The sequence below is a fragment of the Mastomys coucha genome, unplaced genomic scaffold (assembly GCF_008632895.1).
Source record: "Mastomys coucha isolate ucsf_1 unplaced genomic scaffold, UCSF_Mcou_1 pScaffold21, whole genome shotgun sequence".
In the NCBI taxonomy this organism is placed as follows: Eukaryota; Metazoa; Chordata; class Mammalia; order Rodentia; family Muridae; genus Mastomys; species Mastomys coucha.
Window position 1 is genome coordinate 16,577,789 of NW_022196904.1, and position 24,656 is coordinate 16,602,444.

Here is a 24,656-nt window from a genome sequence, read left to right on the forward strand (position 1 = left end):
CAAGTAGCCCAGGCTGGCTTGAAATTTTCTGAGGCAGGGTCCTGCTAGGTAGCCGAGGCTGGCCTTGAACTCAGATATCTGCTTGCTTTTGTCTCTTGAGGGTTCCTATAAAAAGTAAGCGCTGCCGCACCCAGCCTTTTTTTCTTTTTCTTTTCCCTCTCTCTTTTTAAATATTTTGTTTATATGCATGTGTATCCGGGCATATGTATCCCCCTAGGCATGCGGGTGCCTAAAGAGACCAGAAGGCACTGTGTTCACCCAGAGCTGGAGTTACAGCCCAGTGTAAGCTGCCTAATGTGGGCTGGGAACTACTGCGAAACAAACAAACAAACAAACAAACAAAACAAAACCAAAAACTACAGCAAGTGCTTTTAATCACTGAGCCATCGCCCCAGCTCCTCCTCTCTCCCGCCCCCCTCCCTATTAACAACTATCAGTGCTTTCAGTACTGATGCCTCAGAAAGCTCACCTTGAATAGATAGATCTTCCTCTACCTCTCTTATTCTTTTTTTAAAGAATTATTTATTTATTTTACGTATATGAGTACAATGTAGTTGTCCTCAAACACCCCAGAAGAGGGCACTGGATCCCATTACAGATGGTTATGAGCCATCATGTGGTTGCTGGGAATTGAACTCAGAACCTCTGGAACAACAGTCAGTACTCTTAACCGCTGAGCCATCTCTCCAGCCCATCCCTTATTCTTCAATTCCTTTTGTTGTGACAAAAATTACACACTGACCAGAAGCAACTTAAGGGAGGAAAGGGTTTATTTCAGCTCCCAGGCCACACTGTCTCTCACTGAGGAACACCAGGGCAGGAGCTCAAGCAGGAACGTCAAGGTAGACTGGTTAACTGTCCCTCAGCATGACCTCTGACCAAGGAACTCACAGCCAAGGAAGTGGAGCAGTTCACTGTGGAGAAATGTTGCTTGCAGCCTGGCAGGCTGTGTCTCCGCTAACTAATTCTATAACTCAGGACTAGCTGCCTAGGGAATGGGGCCACCCACAGTGGACTGGGCCCTCCTATGTCAGTAAACAATCAAGACATTCCCTCAGACACTGATCTGAAAAGTTCCTTAGCAGAGGATTCTCCTCTCTGGGTTCAAGTTTTGTTGAGTGGGCAGTTAAAGCTAACTAGGACATCCCTAGTGCTGGGATTACAGGTGTAACACTACAACACTTGACTTATCAGACCCTAACAAATGTGGGACCATCTACATGTCATTGACCCTCATTGACCTTATCTTATTCACATCCACCCCTACACCAACTTTGTCGATTGTTTCAGTCTCAGAACCTTGGTAGACTGTGCTGATGGCCTCGGGGTCCCCATCCTGGCTCCTCCTCCTCCTCCTCCTCCTCCTCCTCCTCTTCCTCCTCCTCCTCTTCCTCCTCCTCTTCTTCTTCCTCTTCTTCTTGTTCTTCTTCTTTGTTTTTTGTTTTGTTTTTTCAGGGGGGGGGGTGTTTTTTGTTTTTTGTTTTTTTGAGACAGATTTTCTCTGTGTAGCTCTAGCTGTCCTGGAACTCACTCTGTAGACCAGGCTGGCCTCAAACTCAGAAATCCACCTGCCTCTGCCTCCCAAGTGCTGGGATTAAAGGTGTGCTCCATCACTGCCCTGCATCCTGGCTCTTCTTTATTCCCTGCATCTGAGCACTCATTCCCCCAGACCTGTGGTGTTAGCATGACTGTACCCAGTGATCTGTGTCTCAGTGCTTTGCCTCTTGGGGACCTCAGATCTTAGCACTGTGGTCCTTCCAGACCCAGAATCTAGAACACCATGGTGTGTTCTCATTCTGAGTTTTCAGCTCCATTGTCCACAGCCCTCCTAGTAGCTCAGTGCTGTGGACCCTTCTGGTCTCTGATGAACTACTCATGACATGAATGGGACCAGCTGTCCACCATACCAGTCCCAAGATTTTGGCATTGTAAATCTCTGTCCCACCGACCCTCAGATTCAGTATTACTGAATCTTAGAGTTCTATAATACAGCAGGTTGTGATGGCCCATGCCTGCATTCCAGGCACTGGGGAGGTAGAGGCAGATAGACCTCAGGACAGCCTGGTCTGTGTCCTCTAGGACATCCAAGGCTATAAGAAAGATCCTGTCCCAAATAAAATAAAAATGTAAGGGCGAGCAAGGTGTCTCAGGGGTGAAGATACTTGTTGTTATGCAAGCCTGAGTTGGGACACTGGGACCTGTGGTAGAGTGGAAGGAGAGAACAGATGTCAGAGGTGGCTAGTAACCTCCACATGCACGTGACATGCCTGTCCCCTTTAACCATGAGTACATGCAATAGGTTTTAAAATAAGTAGATCTCATGGAGCTACAAGGTGGCTCTCACCTTTAATCCCAGCACTTGGGAGGCAGAGGCAGGTGGATTTCTGGATTTAAGGCCAGCTTGGTCTACAGAGTGAGTTCCAGGACAGCCAGGGCTACACAGAGAAACCCTTTCTCAAAAAACAAAGCAAACCAAACCAAACAAACAAAAATAGTAGCTCTTTCTCTGTCTCTCTGTCTCTCTGTGTGTTTCTCTCTTAATTCTGGGAATTAAATTCTGGCCTTTCATGTTCTTACATAGTAAACAAGCAGTCTGTACTGAGCTACAACTTCAACCTATTTATTTGTTTGTTTATTTATTTATTTATTTATTTATGTAAGACAGAACCTTAATCTGTAGTCCAGGTTGGATTTGAACTCTGTATGTCAGGCAAGCCTTGAACTTCCGATTTTCTCCTTTCAGCCTTCCAAGTATCTAGAGAGACCAACCTGTTAGGTAGATTTTTGTTTTGTTCTGTTTTGTTTTTTGAGACAAGGTTTCTCTGTGTAGCCCTGGCTATCCTGGATCTCAGTCTGTAGACCAGACAGGTCTCAAGCTCACAGAGATCCGCCTGCCTCTGCTTCCTGAGTGCCGGGATCAAAGGTATGAGCCACCACACTTGGCTAGACAGATTTTTTTTTAAAGATATTTCTTTTCTCTTTATTTCTCTGTCTCTGTGTGTGTGTGCACCAGTGGCAGCCAGAAGTGGGAGGTTGGACCCTGTGAAGCTGGCCTGGCAGGCAACTGTGAGTTGCCCAGTGTGGGTGCTGGGAACTGAACAGGGGTCCTCTGCAAGGGCAGTAAATAGCAGATTTACAGCTCTTTCAGCCAAGCATAGCAGTGCTGAGGAGCCCTGGACTACTGCACTCCCCTCGCATCACTGGGCTTCATCAATGTTGACTGACTGCCCTGCACTGTTGAGTTCTGTTACAGCACCATGGACCCTTTCTCCCAGCTCTAGAGTCTCGTATCTTTTAAGCCTCTGAATCTTCGCTTGGATCATCCTTGTGGGGGGATTGGAGAGTATGATATGATGATACGATAACTCCATGGGGCTATGCTTTCTACCCTCCCTGGGAAGGAAGAAGTTAGCCACGTCCAAATCAAACATCAGAGAATGAAGAGCTCTGACAAAATGAGGTCCCTGGAACCCAGCATAGTCACACACATGTGTAATCTCGCAGAAGCAGGAGAATCATAAGTTCAAAGTGACCCTGGGCTGTGTAGTGAAATCTAGGCCAGCATGGGCTACACAGTCCCTTAAAAAGATTAAAAGATCGGAGCGCTGTCATGAAAAGAACAGGAAGGAAAAGCTGGTAGCCATTAGAATTCTTGTCAGTGAAGTCTCAGATTATCCATGACAGGTAGAGGCAGGATATGGGTCCGGAAAACCCTTGGAAGCGATAAGGCCTGGGCTAAGAATCAGAGGAAGATGGCATTTCTGAGCAGGCAGATCCCTCAAGGAGAAGTCTTCTGAGGGTGTGTGATAGGGAGGTGTGAAGCGGGTGATGATGATGTTGCTCAGCTTGCCTGAAAGGGGCGAGTGTGAACCTGGGTTGGGAAACCCCCCCCTGCCCCCCCACCCCCCCTCTCTATCCCCACCCTCATCAACAGCCAGGTGAGACAGTGGGGGAAGGGAACCTCCTCCTGGAGAAGCTGATCTTGGGCAAGACTTCCCCTGTCAGCTTGTCAAGCCTCAACTTGACAGCTACGTCTTGCCCGGACACCATCCATCAGGGGATCTGACTCAGAGTGCTGGAGCCAAGGGAAACATAAATCTAAACACTTCCTCTGAGAGATGAGGAAGGCTGGCCCGAGAGAGGAAGGGAGTGGCCCAGGGTCGCCAACACTGTGGCGGTGGGACATGTGGAGGGGCCCAGGGCCCAGCCCCACCTCTCACAGACCTCTCTGTCTCTTACTTCCCATCCCAGGGAGATCCTGGGCCTGGTAGATGTGGTTGCCTTGGAGAACCGGGAGCTGGGGCCCCTCCTGTCTGCCGGCACACTGCGGGGTCTGGAAGATGAATGTGTCACAGATGTGAAGGTACCTCCAACGTGGCCACTTGGGACGGGGAGGGGCTCTGTAGATAGAGGGAGGTCACAATGGGCTTGGAAGGCCACCCCTCGCCCTCTTGCTGTTTCCCTTTTCCTATGGTGACCTGAGGTCTGTCTAATGGCCATTGGGAAACAGATCCATAGCGGACCTTCCTTCCATCTGTCCTCCCTCCCTCCCCTCCTTTTTCCCTCCCACTTCTTTTATCTCTTTTTCTCCCTTCTCCCTTTCCTCCCCATCTTTCTATTTCTTTTTCTCTTTATTCTTAACTTTTTTTTCTTTTGACTCAGAGTCTGGCTGGCCTTGAACTCCTTATCCTCTCGTCTCAGCCTCCTCAGTATTGAGATCACTGCCCACACCACCATGCCTGCTGTTTCTACATTCCATGGCGCCTCTCCAGCATAGCCCACAACTGACACAAAGAAATTTATTAAGTTCAGACATTTCAATCCTTGTAGCAAGAGAAACCCAGGCCCAGCATCTCCCAACAAGGCCCGATGCTCACAGGAGCCCAGCATCTGCATAATGTGCTCACACATCTGAGAAGAGAAAGCAACAAATGGCCAAGACTGCTGGCACACCTTTAATCCTAGCCCCCGGGGAAGCAGAAATGAGTTCAGGCCAGCCTGGTCTACTTAGGGAGTTCCAGACCAGCCAGGGCTACACAGTGGGATTCTATTTCAAAAAAAGACAAAAATAAAAAAAACCAAGTAGTTAATGGTAGGACCAAGTTGTTAATGGTGGGTCTGTTGGAATCACATCACATTACTGTCACTCGTCGGGTTGAAGACACTCTGCTGGACCAGGGAATCGGACACACAAACTTTTGCAGTTCTTTTTTGTCCCCCCACATATTACTGGGATGAAAAGGGCCTTTCGCAAGAGTTCTACTATAGAGCAACGGCCCCAGCCGCACACTGGGGAATTCTAGGCAGGGGCTCTACTACTGAGCCATGCCCCTGCGCCACCTCCCACCCCCACCCCGCACTGGGAGTTCTAGGCAGGGGCTCTACACTGAGCTACCTAGCCCTTTAGCCTTTTAGCCTTTGGTTTTTTGTTGTTATTGAGACAGGGTGTTTCTGTGTAGCCCTGGCTGTCCTGGAACTCACTCTGTAGACCAGGCTAGCTTCAAACTCAGAAATATGTATACCTCTGTGTCCCAAGTGCTGGGATTAAAAGCATGTGCCACCACTGCCTAGCTTATACATCCCCCACTCACCCTCCCCCCCCAAAAAAAAAGAAAAGAAAAAGAAAGAAACTCCAGGTGCTAGAGAGATGGCTCAGTGGCTAAGAGCACTGGCTACTCTTCCGAAGGTCTTGAGTTCAATTCCCAGCAACCACAAGATGGCTCATAACCATCTGTAATGGGATCTGATGCCCTCTTCTGGTGTGTCTGACAGCTACAGTGTACTCATAAACATTAAATAAATAAATAAATTTTAAAAATTTTAAGAAAGAAAGAAAGAAAGAAAGAAAGAGGGGCTGGATAGATGGCTCAGTGGTTAAGAGCACTGACTGCTCTTCCAGAGGACCTGAGTTCAATTCCCAGCAACCACATGGTGGCTCACAACCATCTGTAATGGGATCTGATGTTCTCTTTGTTGTGTCTGAAGATAGTGACAGGGTACTCTCAGAAATAAATTAATCTAAAGAAAGAAAGAAAGAAAGGAAGGAAGGAAGGAAGGAAGGAAGGAAGGAAGGAAGGAAGAACTCCAAAAACCAACCACGGGGTTTTACTCAGCCTTCCTCGACCCCAGGCAGGGAAAGAGGAGGCTGGGAGGTTCTGGTCAGCTGCTTTTCCTAAGCACTGCTTTGGCCTAGGAGTTTGTGGGTTGAACCCAGAACTTCACAGTGAGGCATTGAGGTGAGGATGGTAGAAGGAGAGAGCAAGGTCCCAGGCTGTGCCTGACTTCTGCTGGTCTATCCCCTTGTTGCAGGCTCAGACCCGAGCAGCCCTTCTTCGAGTGTTGCAGGAAGATGAGGAACAGTGGGGCAGCATGGACTACCGACCCAGCAACCTGGCCCAGGATGTTTGTGAGGTAGGAGGACAAAGGTAGGCTCGCCCAGCCCCTGAGAGGGGAGGAAGGCAGCCCACAACCTGTCTCCTTTCCCCCTCCTGGTCCACACAGCTGCTAGAAGAGCACACAGAGCGAGCACCACACATCAGTCAGGAGTTCGTGGAGAGAATGGCCTACTGCTGCCTGGGAGGGCTGGCAGAGTTCCTGCAGAGGTGAGGGGCAGTGGGGAGAGGGTCCGACGGGTTCCCACCGAGCCGTTCAGGATAAATGGCAGCAAGAGAGCTCAGTAGAAGAGAGGACTGAGAGGAGAGAGTCTAATCCCAGTACCCACTGTGAGGTAGGTCGAAACAACCTGTGACTCCAGTTCCAGGGAGATCCAATGTCTATAGTCTTCCTCAGGCACAGAGACACATTCGTATGCATAATTAAAATGAAATGAATCATTAAGAAGAAGAAACAACAGAAAGGCAGCAATAATCTTGGAGGTGTAGCTCAGCACTCGAGCATTTGCATAGAATCCCCCAGTGAGGGGCTGTGGGCATGGCTCAGTGGTAAAGTACCTGTCTCACACACACACACACACACACACACACACACACACACACTCACACACATGCACGAACGTACATACTCACGCACACACACATATCACGCATATATATGTGTATATATATATATATATATACATACATACATATATGTATATAGGTATATATATGATGCTGGGGCTCAAGAAATGGCTCAGTCCTAGATGGGTTACCTAACACATAAGAATCTTGGGTTCAATGTCCAGCACTTGGGGTGGGTGATTGGAAATAAGAATAGGAGGGTCAGAGACGCTGGGGAGCAGGATCTGCCTTAATTGATAGGCTGGGTGCCGGCATGGGACCCGGAGCAGCAGGATGTACCATCTGTACCCATTGCCCTCTCTCCTGACAGCTTCCAGCAACGAGTGGAGCGATTTCATGAGAACCCAGGGATCCGAGAGCTGCCCTCTGACACCTTCATCAGCAGGACTATCTCGATGGTCAACTGCGGGCCCCCCCTGAGGTGAGAACATCCATGGGGACAGTGTGTGGAAGTCTTGGGTGACAGCTGAACTGGGGGAGGTTCCTGGGTGGGTGTCCTTGGGCTTGAGAGGGAGCATGGGTAGACCCTTAGAGGCGTGGTATCTGGGGGACCTTGGGAAAACCCACGATTGTGCCCAGGCTGTGGTGCTCCTCTGTTTAAGGAGAATATGGATGCATTAGAATTGGAGAGATGTAGCAGCTATGCTCAAAGAATGATGACAATATTGCTCATGAAGGCCTGAGTGTGGATCCCCGGCAGCCATTGTAAAAGCCGGACACAGGGACACACATCCATAATGTCAGTGCAGAGTTCAGAAACTCTTGTCTCAAATGATAAGATTGGGGCTGGAGAGATGGCTCAGCTGTTTTTCCAAGGTTCGATTCCTAGTATCCACATACCCAGGCTTCCAGATCCAAGGAATCTAACACTCTCTCTGGCCTCCAAAGGTACATGACACAAAGGTGGACATGGATATACAGGCAGGCAAAACACCCATACATATAAAAAAATTTTTTTAAGTAATAGAAGAAGACACCTGATGATCACCTCTGGCCCCCACATATGCATGCAAAGAAACATACAAAGGAACACACACACAGTGTATATATTGTATAAATGTTACGTTTTACATATAGTATATATATTGTATATATATATGTGTGTGTATATATATACACACACACACATACATATCACCTTTCTTTTCTATTAACGTGCTTTAAATTTAACTTTAACTTGCATTTAATTTCTGGATTTTTTGTTTTGTTTTGTTTTTTGTTTTTTTTTTCAAGCAGGGTTTCTCTGTGTAGCTCTGGCTGTCCTGGAACTCACTCTATAGACCAGGCTGGCCTCGAACTAAGAAATCCACCTGCCTCTGCCTCCCAAGATGCTGGGGATTAAAGGTGTGCACCACCACTGACCAGCTTTGTATTTAATTTTGAGACAGAGTCTCTTTATAAGCTCTGACTGTCCTGGAATTTACTACATAGACCAGGCTGGCCTTGAACTCACAGAGATCTACCCTTCTCCACCTCCCAAGTGCTCTGACGAAACAGATATGACCCAATGCCCAGCAACATATAATTTTAAATTACTCACTTATTGATTGGGTTTAGTACAGGGTCTCATGTGTCCCTGAAAACAACCTTAAATTTCTGATTGGCCTGCCTCTGCCTCGAGGTGAGTGCCACCTACAGACATTGTTTATTTATTATCACACCTGGGATGAAGCCCAGAACCCAGATCCCTTTTACTCAGTACACACTACCACTGAGCTGCACCCCTTAAATGGCTTTTATAAAACTGAAGATTCAGGTCAATGAGATGGATTCTCAGTGGAGAAAATCACTTGCAGCCAAACCTGATAATTCAGAGTTCTGTCCCTGGGATCTGTGTGGTGGAAGGAGAAAACTGACTTTCTCAGGACGTCCTCTGACCTTCACACATGCGCTATGGCAGTCATACCCCTATAGATGATGGTGGTGGTGGTGATGGTGGTGGTGAACAGGCAGGCAGTGAGAAACATCTTTACCCATTCTGGCCCATTTGGAAGAAATCAATATTGTTAATATTACCTGAATATATTCTGACAGATATGTACATGTACCAATGCACTAAAAAAAATAAGTATAGCTGGTTGTGGTGGCATACAACTTTAATCCCAGTGCTCAGGAAGCAGAGGCTGGTAGATCTACAGAGTGAGTTCCGACCAGCCAGGGATACACAGAGAAACTGTTTCAGTGAAGAACTATCTGGATACAGTTTGCCCTGGGACAACCTGGCGATCAGTGAAGTGAAGTAAAGTCTCCTGTAGTAGCCATCTTTGTTCAGAGTTCCAGGCAATTTATATTCTAGGAGCTAAAAGGGGTCACTTGAATAAAGTGTCCAATCACAAGGACAGACTCCATTTGGCGGACAAGCCACACATGCGGTCAAAGTTTTTCCACAAATGCATAGAAAAGAATTTTTTTTTGTTTTTTGTTTTTGTTTTGTTGTTGTTGTTTTGTTTGTTGGCTTTTCGAGACAGGGTTTCTCTGTGTAGCCGTGGCTGTCCTGGAACTCACTCTGTAGACCAGGCTGGCCTCAAACTCAGAAATCTGCCTGCCTCTGCCTCCCAAGTGCTAGGATTAAAGGCGTGCGCCACCACTGCCCAGCAGAAAAGAATATTAATAGCTAGTTCACTTCAATCCACTGCATCTGGGAGAGGCAAGAAAGCGTAATGCAGGGGCAGCTCTGTGGGGCGTTTGTTTGTGTGTTTGTTTGTTTGTTTTTAAGAAACTGGTCACAAGACTCTTGTCTTTGTTTCTTAGGGTTCTCTCACAAGAAATGAGAATTCTCTTCACAGTGTATATAATTAAATATTTCCTGTGTGTGTGCACATATATATATCTTGCTTCTTTTCTGTTTGTTTGTTTGTTTGTTTGTTTGTTTGTTTGTTTTTTCCCACTGATAGCAATCCAATCCAAGCTGTAGCAGGTTAGGCAAGAGTTTTACCCTTTCTGTCTTTCAGAAAAAGATTTATTTTAGTCCTTGTGTGTGTATGCCTGTGTGTGTATTTGCATGTGTGTGCGTGTCTGTATGCACATGTGTGCATGTGCATGAGTGTGTGTGTGTAAATGTGTGTATGCATATCTGTATGTGCATGTGTGTATGTACATAAGTGTGTGTGTAAATGTGTGTATGCATGTCTGTATGCGCATGTGTACATGTGTGCATGTGCATGTGTATGCGTGTATGAGTATGTGTTCACACATGTGCATGTGAGCACAGTCCTTTCGGTGGTCAGAAGAAGATGTGGGATTCCATGGAACTGGAGTTACGGATGCTTGTGATCTGCCACGTGGGTGCTGGGAACCAAATCCGGGTCCTCTTAAGCACTGAGCCATCTCTCCATCCCTGTTCAAGCAAGTCTTGAGTCACCCTGTAGCCCAGGCTGACCTTGAACTTCGCATCCCTCTGCCTCAGCTTCTTCTGTAACTGGGATCACAAATCTGATACCCCAGGCCCAGCTGGTCCCAGCATGGGTGTTCAGGTTTTAGAATGCCTTGACTCTGAGCCTGTTGGTCCTTATAAGGTCTCTGGCTGAGCGCCTGGCCAGGGTGGGGCCCCCTGAAAGTGAACCGGCCCGGGAAGCTTCAGCCGTCGCTCTGGACCGTGTGACCCGACTCTGCCATCGTGTCCTTGCTGAATTGTTGTTCCAGGAACTACAGGTGAGTGAGGCGGGGGCCTGGGATGGGGCTGTGCCAGGATAGGTTGGCATCACCATCCACCACCACCCCCCAGTTCCTTCTAACCCATGACTCAGTGTTCGGGGAAACAAGGAGGGCAGGGGATGGTGGCCTTGTTGGAACGATTTGAGGGGAGAAAAGTGGGGAATAGGAAGGAAGAGGTGGGAGGGCGTGGCTAAGTGGGATGTGCTGAGAGCCGCCAGCATGAGATGGCTTGTGTATGTGTTGCCTTCTGAGGTCCCACAAATTCATGACCCTACACCCTAGGGCCTCCTTAATTACCAGGAGGGGGTGATGTAACAGGATGGGTAAGAACCTGTGTGGGCAGCAGGGAGGGAGCCATTCAGCCGGTGGTATGAACAGACCCTACGTACCCCATCCCCACTGAGAAGTCAGCCTAGGCTCCCAGCTCCCTGGTAGAAAAAGCCAGAGGCTCTGCTATGGCCCCCAGGCAGCCTGATCAGCTGTTCTGAGACCTCATATCCTCCCATCTCCAAGCCTCATGCCACATGCACAGGAACATCTGCTCCTGATCACATCCCCGCCCCTGGGTCCCAGGCCTTGGATTCCCTCTGCGCGGGTGCCTCCTCCTTACCTCATAGCCCTGTGGCTCCTCTTCCTCACTTCTTTCCAATCTTTAACTCAATCTTTTGTTTGTTTGTTTGTTTTTGTTTTTCGAGACAGGGTTTCTCTGTATAGCTCTGGCTGTCTTGGAACTCACTCTGTAGACCAGGCTGGCCTCAGAAATCTGCCTGCCTCTGCCTCCCAAGTGCTGGGATTAAAGGCGTGCGCCACCACTGCCCAACCTTTGACTCCTTTTTTTGATGTGTGTGGGTAGTTGGGACAGGGTCTCTCTTTGTAGCCCCCAGCTAGCCTGGAACTCAACATGTAGTCCAGGCTGGCCTTCCCAGTATCAGGCTTCCAGATACAAGTCTTTGTTTTTAGAGAGGTCCTTCGCCTTCGCCTTCACTCAGTGCATGTTTTGAGATATGAAATTAGAGACACAGAAGGTCTGAGAACGCTGATAGGCAAGAGAGGAAGGGAAGGAGCAAGGTTAGGAGATAATCCTGGCACTTGGTCACTGAGGGGGCACAGCAGAAAGGGAGACACATGGAGTCAGTCAAGGTAGACATGACTACTTAGCCTGTACACTTGCACAGTTGTGCGCAAAATACAGGAGACTGTGTGTGCATGCACAAATGCTGGTGTATGCCAGGCAGGGTGGGAACCTGGCCCTCTCCCTCCCCTACTTATGGGTCCCCTGTGTTGCCAAGGGGAGGCCTTGCCCCCTCACACTCCGGTAGGTCTTGTTTGCTCCAGTCCTGCCCCTTGAGCCAACCTCATCCCTCCAATCTCTATTATACAACAGTCTGGACTTTGGGGTCACACAGCTGCCCAGAATATATGTATTAAAGGCAAGGTGAGGCCTAAGTCTTCATTGTCACACTCTGGAGGCCTGAGAAGCTGGGGTAGGAGAATCCCAAGATGGAAACTAGCCTGGGCTGCACAATGGGACCCTATCTCAAAATAAATACAAGGAAACTGGTCATGGTGGCGTCTGCCTATGGTCCTAGCCTTCAGGAGGTAGAAGCAGGAGCATCAGAAACTCCAGATTATCCTCTGCTGCGTAGGCCTTGGGAGTTAGCCTGAGGTACCTGACACTCCGAAATTTAAGGGTTAGGTTATCACTCAGTGTAGGCATACAACCTTTTTTTTTTTTTTAGTTTTTCGAGACAGGGTTTCTCTGTGTAGCCCTGACTGTCCTGGAACTCACTCTGTAGACCAGGCTGGCCTCGAACTCAGAAATCTACCTGCCTCTGCCTCCCAAGTGCTGGGATTAAAGGTGTGTGCCACCACCGCCTGGCTGCAACCTACTTTTAATAAGGGTTCCACCTCTCCTCTAACCCACCACCCAGCAGAGGTAGTGTAAAAGAAAAGTTGTTAGGACATGGGGAACTGGACCTGTTCAGCAAAAGTTCTTTGGGTGTGAGCTTGATTTTCTTTGTCAGCAGTTCAGTCCCGTAGCAAACACCAAATACAAACCAGCAGCTACAGTCCAGTTCTCTAGGCAGACACCATGCACGGACCAGCAGTTGTACGTAGTTCAATCCTGAAGAAGCTGCCAGGCTCACCAGCTGATCCAGGGGGAGGTCATGGAAACAGCAAGCTGCCTCAGGAACTTCATGAGAAGTTTCTCTCAATGGCTGCATTACCACAAGTTGAGCTCAACACTACGTAAGGTGAACCAATCCATGTGTGTTGTTAGTGAAAAATAACGAGGCAGAGCAAAGCAAACCAAGGCTCAGGGCTCGTCTCCCACTGTCTGTGGGGCCATATTTATACTCCTTTATCACAGGTCCTTTTGCATGTCCACTATAGGAAAACATTCTTTCATCTGTCTGCTTAGCAAGACATCCTTTCACCTGTGTATCCCAGGAAAACATCATTTGATGTAACTGACTTTGCAAACAAACTGAAAGTTGCCACTTCAACTCAGTGATGGAGAGATTGAATTAATAATGATGATAATAAAGGAGGGTGTGTTAGTATACACCTTTAATCTCAACACTTGGGAAGCAGATGCAGGTGGATCTCTGAATTTGAGGCCAACCTGGTCTACAGACAGACTTTGGAACAGCCAGGGTTACATAGAGAAAACCAAAACGATGATGATGATGATGATGATGATGATGATGATGATGATGATGATGATGAAGACAATAAACAAAGTTCTGAAAGTCCTAATAGTTTTTGAAGGAGGACTCCCAGTTTTTGTTGTCTATAAATAGGGTTTCACTATGTCTGAGACTCTTTATGTAGACCAGGCTGGCCTTGAACTCACAGAGATCGTGCCTGCTTCTGCCTCCTGAGTACTGGGATAAAAAGGCACCATCCCTTTGCGAGTGCCAGGATTAAAGGGGTGTGCCACCACCCAGCTATGGATCTCTAGTTTTCATTTTGCACCGATCCCTGGGACAATGATGCTAATGGTCTCTCTGGACACATTGATCTCTGACCCAATTCTCACAAGCTCATGACTATTGGAACTCCACACCTTTAAGGGCTCCTGGCTCGCCTCTCCCATCGCCTGTCTGATAGCCTAAATCCTGAACTGTGCATTTCCCGCTCCAGGAAGCCATTTTTGACACTGTGCCCCGACAGCCTGTAAACACCAGCAGTTCGGGGAGCTAGGTTCTCAACCACCACAAAGCCTTTGTTTTCCCTTGGGAAGAGTTTATATAAAGTGTCCCCAGCCCAGCAGTGGCACACACCTGTAATCCCAGGATTTGGGAGATGGAGGCAAGGAGATCAAGAGTTCAAGGCCAGCCTGTACTGCCTGCATCAAAAGGGGTGGGGTAGGGGGGGAGATTTTCCTAAGAGAAGTGTGGGAGGGTGGAGGGAGGAGACTGAAACACTCCCTTTTGCACTGTCCTACTAGCCTCACTTCAACAAGCTGATGCGCAGGAAGTGGCTGAGCAGTTCCGAAGCTCTGGATGGCATCGTGGGCACGCTCGGCGCCCAGGCCCTGGCCCTGCGCAGAATGCAGGACGAACCGTACCAGGTGCGCTGATGGGAGGGGACAGAGATGCCCAGAGCGCTCTTGTTCTGGGGAGACCCTACCAAGTGGGGAGTCGGTTTTCTGGAAACACATGGGTGGCTCCTCACCTGGGGCCTGCAGAAGGAGGCATGCCCCTGGAAACTGGGGTGCAGGGACAGGTTGGGCCTCTGTAAGGAAGACTTTGGGAAAGCCTGGTGTGTGGTTCACCTTAGGGATAGTGGCATATCGGATCTGATTAAGGGTCTGGTTGTATGAATGGTTCCATAGAGTCTGTCTTTAAAGGAGCCTGGCACTCCGTGAGGAGGGCAGGGTTCCCATGTGTGTCAGGAGTGTCCCGCCTGTGTGGGCAGAGCGTGAATCTGGGATCCCCTGCCCCTCCCCACCCGAGAGCTACTGTGTGGCAGCGATCTAGAACGTGTCCCGGTCTCCCACCGTCTCCAGGTTCTGGTGGCTGAGCTGCACCGGCGGGCTCTGGTGGAGTACGTGCGGCCACTGCTCCGCGGGCGCCTGCGCTGTCGCTCTGCGAGGACCCGCAGCCGCGTGGCCGGGAGGCTCCGCGAGGATGCGGCGCAGCTGCAGAGGTTGTTTCGGCGGCTGGTGAGTGCCAGGCTGGGCTGGGCTGTGCAAACCTGGGGAGGGGGCCAGGTGAGAGCGGGGTGGGGGGGCATTCATTCACACAGAGAGAGCACCCATACATTTAAAACAAGTCTTGTTTTGTTTTTGAGATGGTCACCTTATGCACTCCTGGCTGTCCTGGAATTTGCTATGTAGACCAAATTTTCCTTAAACTCACAGAAATCTGCCTCTTTTTGCCTCCTGAGTGCTGGGACTGAAGGTGTGCAACCACTTTGCCCAGCCAAAGTTTTTTTTTTTTTTTTAAAGAATTTATTTTATGTTTATGAGTACACTAAGTTATATGTCTTCACACACACCAGAAGAGGGCGTCAGATCTCATCACAGATGGCTGTGAGCCACCATGTGGTTGCTGGGAATTGAACTCAGGACCTCTGGAAGAGCAGTCAGTGCTCTTAATCTCTGGGCCATCTCTAAAAAATTCCAGATAAAGTAATCCTGTAATCACAGCGCTGGGAAGAATGAAATGAGACCGGAGGGTCATGATTTTGAGGCCAACCTGGTCTACATATTGAGGTCCAGGCCAGTCAGAGCTATGCAGTTGAGACGTTGTCTCAAAAACAGACAGACAGACAGACAAAAATCTTCTGAATCAGCCGGGCGTTGGTGGCGCACGCCTTTAATCCCAGCACTTGGGAGGCAGAGGCAGGAGGATTTCTGAGTTCGAGGCCAGCCTGGTCTACAGAGTGAGTTCCAGGACAGCCAGGGCTATACAGAGAAACCCTGTCTCGAAAAACCAAAAAAAAAAAAAAAAAAAAAATTCCTCTACCCAATCTAGGATTATCTGTAAAAACTCGGGGACAGATTATATAAGGGTATCGTCATGTAAGCAGTCTGCCTTCTGAGCCCTCTTATCCATGCGGAAGACTAAAGAGCCAGGCAGGCGCAAGGCTCAGCGTGGAAAGGGTACTGGGGAGAAGGGGCTTGCCTTGGGTGACCCTAAAGCCCTTGTTCCCACAGGAGTCCCAGGCTTATTGGCTGGACCAGGTGGTGCCACGCTTGGCCGAGATCCTGCAGTTGGAGGACACTCCGAGCATCCAGGTGGAGGTCGGGGTGCTGGTGCGGGACTACCCAGACATCAGGTGAGGTGCAACCAGCCCCGGGTCTACTTGGCATCCGTCCCAGCGTTTCCTGGCCCGCGCCAAGGCAGGGTGGCGGCGGAGAGCGTGTCTGACGGCTGTTTCCTGCTGGGACCAGGGCATTCTTAATGCGATTTCCCTCTCTCTGCTGCCGCCGCCACCGCCACGAGGGCTCACAAACAAACAAGCGGTCACAGGAAACCTGGGGCAAGGGGGGCGCAGGCCGCCCGGCGGCAGGAAGGGCTGGCCCTGCAGGGAACCGCCGGGGACACGGGGGACACACACACGGGCATGTGGGCGCACACTCGAGGGACAGCAGCGGGCACGTCCAAATCTAGGTGGGCCACTTCCTTTTGACCAGACCTTCCTTGCTGCTGCCCGGGGATGGTAATACTCTAATTGCGAGCTGGTTGTGGGAATTACTCCTCCATCGTTATCTAGGACAGTTTGACAGTAAGAGCTGCAGTCCAGGGTGTGGTGGCACATGCCTTTAATCCCAGCACTCTGGAGGCAGGGGTAAGGTGGATCTCTGAGTTCCAGGACAGCCAGGGCTACATCGACACATAGACAGCAGAGAGAGAGAAAGAGAGAGAGAGAGAGAGAGAGAGAGAGAGAGAGAGAGAGAGAGAGAGAGAGAGAGAGAGAGAGACTTTGATAAAACTTAATGATTGCTAGGAATGCCAAGCAGTGGTGCAGGCAGATTTCTGAGTTCGAGGCCAGCCTGGTCTACAGAGTGAGTTCCAGGACAGCTAGGACTACACAGAGAAACCCTGTCTCAAAAAAAAAAAAAAAAAAAAAAAAAAAAAAAAAAAAAAGAATTATAGCTAGGGATGTGGCTAACAGCCATCACCTTCCTAGAGCCCCCAAGGAGGGGCTGGATGGCTCATTGGTAGATCACTCACCTAGCATACACAAGATGCTGAGTCCCATCTACAGCACCACAGGAGGAGTGTAGAAATGGTAAAAGTATGTTTTTTGTTGGTGGTGGGTTTTTTTTTTTTTTTTGGTTGCTTTTTGTTTTTGTTTTTAGAAATGGAAAATAACTTACCTGTCTTACTACTGTCAAGTGACACCGTCTGGGATTTGAACCCAGACCAGCAGACCTGATTTCAAATCCAGGACAGGAGGTTGTCACCTGTGAGTGACAGACAGTGGTCTAATGAAGTAGCAATGGGAGGAGTGGCCTCCTGGCGCTGTGGTGCTGTAGGGGAAGCTAGACTCCACAGGAGCAAGGTGGAAGAAGGGTTAAGTTCCAAGCTTGAAGGCTTGGAGTCAAGGGAGAGGATTCTGCCCTGGAGGTATACGGGTTCCAAGGGTTCCCAGCATCCTCAGAGGGGATTTCTGAAGTTGAATCAGTTCAAATGTAGGCTAAGTTCAGGCATGGCGAAATGGTCCGGTGAATGGTCCCTTGCTAAGCTGCTCTTAGAACTAGCTGTGTTTATTTTATTTTAATTTTTTCCAAGACAAGGTTTCTCTGTGCAGCCCTGGCTGTCCTGGATCTCACTTTGTAGACCAGGCTGGCCTTGAACTCAGAAATCCTCCTGGCTCTGCTTCCCGGGTGCCAGAATCAAAAGCATGTGCCACCACTGCATCTTTATTCTTCTTTATTATTTGGGGAGGGAGGAGCATGCCCACCACAGTGCACATGTGGAGGACGGAGGACACTTTGTAAGAGGTCAGTTCTCTCCTCCCACCCTGTAGGTCCTAGGGATTGAAGTTGGGCCTTCAGGCTTGGCAGCGAGCACCCCAAGACATCCTGCCCGCCTTGGTTTGGGGTTTGTTTGTGGAGTTGAGATGGTACTGCAGGGGAAACTTCTAGTATCTGGGATTTAGGATAAGGACTTGTGGGGTAGAGGTGCTTTTGAGCACAACGATGATTAGACAGTGAATTGTATCGTGGAATTTTCAGAGGTCCATTTGTGGACTGTGTTAGGAGTGGAGTGAGTATCTTAGGGGCTGAACGCTCAAGAATGATCTAGAGTGAACTAAATTAAAAGACAGAGAGGTTTGGAGGTCAGCGGTAGGGAAGCTTCCAAACCTGACCTGCAGAAAGAGAGGGCTAGGATTTAATGGGGTGACACTCTCAGGCTGATTGAGGCCATTAGGAGGAAAGGGGTGAGGTTTGCCATGGCATCTGCCACGTGTGAACACATCTGGATCGAATTTAGGAAGCGGCAGCTCCCGAGTGTAAACCTACCTACTCAGGAGACTGAGATGAGAGAATCAGAAGCTCAAGGAAAGCCTGGGTAATTTAGTGACACACTATCTGAAAATAAAACTTTAAAAAGGGGGCTAGAGATAAGGTTCAGTGGCAGAGCCCCTGCCTAGAACCCCCCAGTGAGGGGTTGGAGGTGTGGCTCAGTGGTAGAGCCCCTGCCTAGAATCCCCCAGTGAGGGGGCTGGGGGCGTGGCTCAGTGGGAGAGCCCCTGTCTAGAACCTCCTAGGTGTGAGATGAGATCCTTGCTTCAGTCTCCATTCCTGTAAAAATTCTATTAAAGGAGACTGATGAGGTCAGTTAGGGTGAAGACTGAAAGTTAAGTTAGTGAGGATTAGAGACAGGGAACAAAAAGTTTTTATTACTGAGCTTGGAGGTGAGCGTTCAGGACAATTCTACATGGAAAATTTGGAAATGTCTGCAAGAGGTCAGGACAAGATGACACCAGGAAATGAGACGAAGAGTTCCAGAGTTCAAGCAGGGTACACTGATGGCCTGGGTCCCTGTCTGGGTCCCAGTACCCTCATGTACCTTTGTCTTTCTCTCCTTTCCCAAAAGGCGGAAGCATGTGGCAGCCCTCCTTGACGTCAGAGGTCTTCGAAACACAGCTGCCCGTCAGGAGATCCTGGCGGTGGCTCGGGACCTGGAACTATCTGAAGGTGGTGCCCTATCACCGCCTCGGGACCGTGCCTTCTTTGCAGACATCCCTGTGCCCCGCACATCTTTCTGTCTCGGCTTCCCACTCTTCTTGGGACGCCTCCCAGTGTCCCGGCTGGCCAGGCCCAATCTGGCTTGTCTGCCCCTGCGGCCTCGTCCTCCATCACCAGTTAGAGCCCGAGCTGATCGCTGAGGCGCCGGGTGCCCGTGTTGCTGCTGATACACCCTCCTCCCTTCCATGTGACTCCCTGCCTGAGACACTGACCTCTGGGATAGAAAGCTCCTTAGATATTCCACCCAGCCCAGAGCATCCCCTCCAGAAGGGAAACTGAGGCCAGAACGAGCGAAGAGTTCCCCAAGGCTGCCAGGGTCATTCCCCACACCCTCCTCCTCCATATCCCAGAATGGTGGAGAGCCTTCTGGAAGGCTCTACAGAAATATCCCAGCCCCACCTCCTTTCCCCTCACCTCAAGGTCTGGCCCCAATCCAACTACTAAGGAATGGTAGATACTTAGAATAAAGAGGTTTCTATTTAACACTAGGAAGGGCTGAGTCCCAAGTGCAGGGGCGGGAAAACAGGGCCCAGGGCCAAGCTCTCTTTTGCACACACCCAAGGCCACCAGGGCTGGGGTCCAACTCCTAGGAAAGCCATAAATGACTAGATACTGCTCAGCGGCCTGTTGATACCGAGTCCTTGAGCTGTGGTTCTGAGGCCGGCACTTGTCCATTCTGAGCCAGATAACACTATTTTATCCACAGTGTCTGATGTTGTTCTAGGTCTCCTGTTGCCACCTAGGCACTTCCCTCCCCACCCGTGCTTAGCGAGTGGGGGGAAACGTTGTCCAGAGAGGAAGGAGCTGGGGGGCTGGGCTAGCAGCATCCAGGGCGCCCTCCTGGATTGATGCAGGAAAATCTCAGGTTGGGAAATTTTCCAGCCTCTCAAGCCGGAGCCCGGCCGGATCCGAATCCCCACAGAGTCCTTGAGGTCACCTCCCTGCTGACCTCTGCCCCTCCGGCCTCGGCTGGACAGCTTGTGATGGATGCTTCCTGGCCCGGGTTATGTTTTATTTTATTTTTTCCTTAAGAAGTCAGAAAGAGGAGGCAGCCAGGGGTCAGCACAGGGGCCAGGGTTGGAACCTCACGCACGCCTGGACATCGGCAACAACATGGCAGCTCCAGGCTCTAGACTCTGAGCCTCTGGGCTGTGCGTCTGCAGAGGGGAAGGTGTCAGTCTCTGTGCTGTGCTTCCTGTCCCTGGGAAGATGCTTCTCTTTGCCCAGACAATGTCCCTCGCCCTTCCTTGACCTTCTGAAAGTGACACCTCAATGTCACTGATGAGCAGGAGAGGGCAACTGACTGCGTTTGTGGGCACTTGCACAATTACACATGTATTTAATCTCGACCTGGCTATGCTCTGTCGTTTTCGGACTCGCTATCCCAGTCATTTAAAAGCAGCATTTTCGTCAGGAGCTTGGTGACAGCAGGGCTGTGACCCCAGCAGTCGGGCTGAGGCAAAATTACAGAAGTATTAGATTAGACTGGACTACATCTTAAGACCCCACCCCACAAAAAGTATGTGGGACCAAGCAGAGGAGAGGCACCTACCATTCAGCTGAACAGACCGAGCCTGATCCCAGGGCCCACATGTTGGTAAACATGGAGTGTTGAACATCTTCTGATCTACACACACGGGCTAAATAAAATGGAATAACAAATGTGCAATGTAGAGTCCCACTGCCCTTTTTGAATAAGGTCTTACTATGTAGACCAGGCTGATCTTGAACTCAGAGATTCAGCTGCCTCTGCCTATTGAATACTGGGACTGAAGGCATGCACCACCATGCCTGGCTTCTGTGTCTTATATATTTACAGTCAAACCCCTATCTCCCAGACCAAGCATGTTTTTTTTTATTCAGTTGGGGTCTCTGGTAGCCTAGGCTGTGTTTGAACTCACTATATCAATGAGGATGTACTTGAACTTGATCCTCTTGGGTGCTTGAGTTACTGTTGTGTGCCAACACTCCTCATGTAGGACTTCGTGTATACTAGGCAGGTAAGTACTCTCTCTCTCTCCTGAGCCAAGAATCTTTTTGAGACAGGGTGTAGCTCCGGTTGCCCTGGAACTCTCTGTTAAGTAGACTGGCCTAGAAGTCACAGAGATCCATCTGCCTCTGCCTCCCAACTGGGTATTAAGGGCATGTGCCACCACCACACCCAGCTAGAATGTGGTCTATGCTATGTAGTCTAAGCTAGTCTAACTTTCAACTCTCCTGCTTCAGGCTCCCAAGTGCTGGAATTATGGGCATGAATCCCCTCCCCCTTTTGAGACAGCTATGTGTGTGGCCTTGGCTAGCCTGGAACTCTTCAGCCACTGTCTGCTAAGCCTGGCTTTGTATGGCACCCAGACCATTGCAGTCAAGGTTGAAACCACCTAAATGTCCAGTAACTGGGACATGGGTGAACAAAATGGGTGCATTTATGTGCCAAGGAGTGCCATTTGTCAAAGCAAAGAGAAATGACAAGCAAGGGGTGAGCAAAGCAGTACATGTTTAAATATCCAACTTGGAGACTATGAGAGCCAACTTGATTTGCATAATGAGTTCCAAGCTGGCCTGGGCTACAAAGGTAGACCCTGGGCTACAAAGCTAGACCCCTTCTCAAAACAGAAAACCGTCTGGGAAATGGCTCAGGGCTAAGGGCCTTTGCCAGTGTTTCAGAGGATCAGAGTTCGGTTCCCGGCACCTACATTGGGCAGCTCTGTTACTCCTGTTCTAGAAGTTCCAACTCTCTCACACATGCAGACAAAATACTAAAGTACATAAAGTAAAAATAAATCATTTTTTAAAAATTGTCTAGAAAGATGACTTGGTGGTTAAGAGCACTTGTTGCTCTTCCAGAGGACCTGGGTTTGGTGCCCAGCACCCACGTGGTGGGTCAAAACTTCCAATAACTCCAGTTCCAGGGACTGACACCACCTTCTAACTTCTTCAGACACCAGGCGTGAATGGGGTGCACATATGTACTTGCTGGCCAAACACATAAAATAAAATGAATAAATCTGACTTAAATTTTTGAAATGACCACCAGACAGTGATAGCACGTGCCTTTAATCCCAGCCTTCGGTAGGCAGAGGCAGGTAGACCTCTGAGTTTGAGGCCTGCCTGGTTCACAGAATTCTAGGACAGCTGGGGCTACACAGAGAAACCCTGTCTCAAAAACAACAACAAAACTGTTAAATAATTAGATCATTAAAGAGACTGAGAGAGAGAGAGATCAGTACCAGATGCAATTCAGGTGAGCCTTGAAAATAACACACCAAGAGAAGCGAACTGAAGAAACTGGACAGAGTGGGTTTTGGCTCAGATGGGCCCAACCAGTGCTGTCAAACTAAATGGAAGAAGGAAGACATTGACCTCTCAGCCTTCCCATCTGACTGGGTTTCGGGTCACAATCATTTACACTGTCAACAAACTGGAGCCAGGATCCAAAGACAGCTGGGGTCAGATGCGCTGTTGCGCCAGAGACTGAGCTGCTCTGGAGTTGAAGACCAGAAGAGCGGGCTGTTGTCCGTGGCTACACCCTTACCTCAGATCTCCCAGGGAGGGGCTGAGGGTGTGACTCCGTGGGAGAGCACTTGGGTTAACATCATGGCTGTTACACCATGTAACACCATCATGGCAAAACACCAACCGGCAAAAGGTACGGTGGGGGTCTGAAGTGGCCCTAAAGGGAATACGCGTAAATGTTAAAAGACTGGAGACCAGGGTCTGGCGAAGGTGTTTGTTGCCTCCGCTTACCACTTGTGTTTGGTCCTCAGGATTCACCAGTCAGGACATAACCCTTACCAGGTTTTTTTTGCTTTCTATTGGAGCATCTAACAAGCCAAACTACTTCTGTAGCCAGGCGGGGCAGACACACCACACCACAGCTGGGGTAGTTAGCCCTTGGCCTCTCTTTGCAGAAGAAAGGTAATGGGACCGACCCTCCCCTGAGTGGCCAGCCCCTCCCAGCCAGTTGTATGCAATTCTGTCCTAAACTGCAGAGAGGCCTCAGAGAGGGAGATATAGCTGGAAGGGACTAGGGGGTGGGGCTCCATCTACACAGAGCTGCTGTCCGGAAGCCCTCAGCCCTGCTCTGGAAGCAAGCCTAATAATATTTCTGGTTCCCAGGTGAACTTTGGCAAAATGTGCCTCAGTCTGTCACTGGGACCTTGGTAGGAGGTAGACATGGTTTACAGGTCCCTCAAGGAAGAAATTTTAGAAACCCTTCCACTGTGTGCTTGCTGTTAGTATTCTGTCTAAACTCCACCCCACAGTTCCCTGGCAACAGCCAGAAAGGCCTGACCCACTATAAAAGGGGCTGCTTGCCCCTCCTCTCTCTCTTGTTCCTCTCTTGCTCTTCCCTTCTTGTTCCCACTCTGTCCCCTCCTCTCTCCCTTTGCTCATGGCCGGCCTCTACTTCTCTACTCTCTCTCTCTCTCTCTTTCTCGGCCTTTCTCTCTCTCTCTCTCTCTTTCTCTCTCTCTCTCTCTCTGCCTTTCTCTCTTTCTCTCTCTCTCTCTCTGCCTTCCTCTCTTTCTCTCTCTCCCTCTCTCTTTCTCTCTCTCTCTCTCTGCCTTTCTCTCTTTCTCTCTCTCTCTCTCTCTCTCTCTGCCTTTCTCTCTTTCTCTCTTTCCCTCTCTCCCTCTCTCTTTCTCTTTCTCTCTCTCTCTCTGTCTCTCTCTCTCTCTCTCTGCCTTTCTCTCTTTCTCTCTCTCCCTCTCTCTTTCTCTCTCTCTCTCTCTCTCTGTCTCTCTCTCTCTTTCTCTGTCTCTGTCTCTGTCTCTGTCTCTCTCTCTCTCTGTCTCTCTCTCTCTCTCTCTCTCTCTCTCTCTCTCTCTCTCTCTGCCTTTCTCTGCCTCTACTACACCCTTGACTCTACCTCTCCATGCCCTGAATAAACTCTATTCTATACTATACTGTTGTGTGGATGGTCCCTCAGAGTGAAGGCATGCCTCAGCATGGGCCCACCAAGGCACCCCCCTTCCCCTCCATAGAACATATCCCCTCCTTTTCTCTCTTTATGTTTTTATAAACACATTATTTGCACTAAATAAACAAACAAATAAACACTTTTCCCCCCAAAAGTGTTTTCCACTTTTGGAAGTAGACTTCTTGTTTTTTTTGGGGGGGGGGTGTTGTTATGTATGTGAATACACTGCCTTTATCTAAAGACACACCAGAAGATATATCAGACCTCCATTACAGATGGTCATGAGCCACCATGTGATTGCTGGGAATTGAACTCAGGACCTCTAGAAGAGCAGTCAGTGCTCTTAATCTCTAAGCCATCTCTCCAGCCCCAGCCTTCCTGTTTTGACCTAGAGTATTCCCCAACTTCCTACTTGAGGGGGGTGGGTATGTCACTGTTTAAACCCACAGAACCCTAAAGACGCTCCCTGGTATTTGCCCTCGGTGCCCTACAGCACACGGCTGGAAGGAGGGCTAGCCCACCTTTCAGCTCTGTAAGGTATGTTTGGATTTAGAATCTCTGGTGATCCATACTCAACTGAGGCTGGCCTCAAACTTCTGATCCTCCAGGCTCAACCTTCCAAGTATGGGGATCATAAGCATGACCTTCAGTGCCTGGCTTTTGTTCTGTTTTGTTTTTCATTTGTGTATTCATTATGAATTGGCTGAGGGCTCTTTTTTCAACCCCTGGGTACCAGGAATCAAACCCTGAGCATCAGGTTTGACTGTGGTTTTACCCACCAAGCACCTCGACATGCTGCCCCCTTGAGCAGCCCTCCTCTGCCAAGCCCATCTCACCCCCTCCCCCTCCCCCC

At 49.4% G+C, this 24,656-nt stretch overlaps 1 protein-coding gene across 1 annotated transcript in view; it reads left to right on the top strand.

The window, feature by feature from the left end:
- Window positions 1-20,234, top strand: part of Exoc3l2 (exocyst complex component 3 like 2) — a 31,765-nt gene extending 11,531 nt beyond the window's left edge. Inside the window, exons 4-12 of the mRNA XM_031385563.1 lie at window positions 4,252-4,363; window positions 6,310-6,411; window positions 6,502-6,602; window positions 7,330-7,440; window positions 10,535-10,670; window positions 14,128-14,250; window positions 14,689-14,844; window positions 15,841-15,962; window positions 18,734-20,234. Coding sequence (XP_031241423.1) covers window positions 4,252-4,363; window positions 6,310-6,411; window positions 6,502-6,602; window positions 7,330-7,440; window positions 10,535-10,670; window positions 14,128-14,250; window positions 14,689-14,844; window positions 15,841-15,962; window positions 18,734-19,025 — 1,255 coding nt within the window. The 3' untranslated portion in view covers window positions 19,026-20,234. The remainder of the gene's footprint in view (window positions 1-4,251; window positions 4,364-6,309; window positions 6,412-6,501; window positions 6,603-7,329; window positions 7,441-10,534; window positions 10,671-14,127; window positions 14,251-14,688; window positions 14,845-15,840; window positions 15,963-18,733) is intronic.
- The last annotated feature ends 4,422 nt before the right edge of the window (window positions 20,235-24,656 follow it).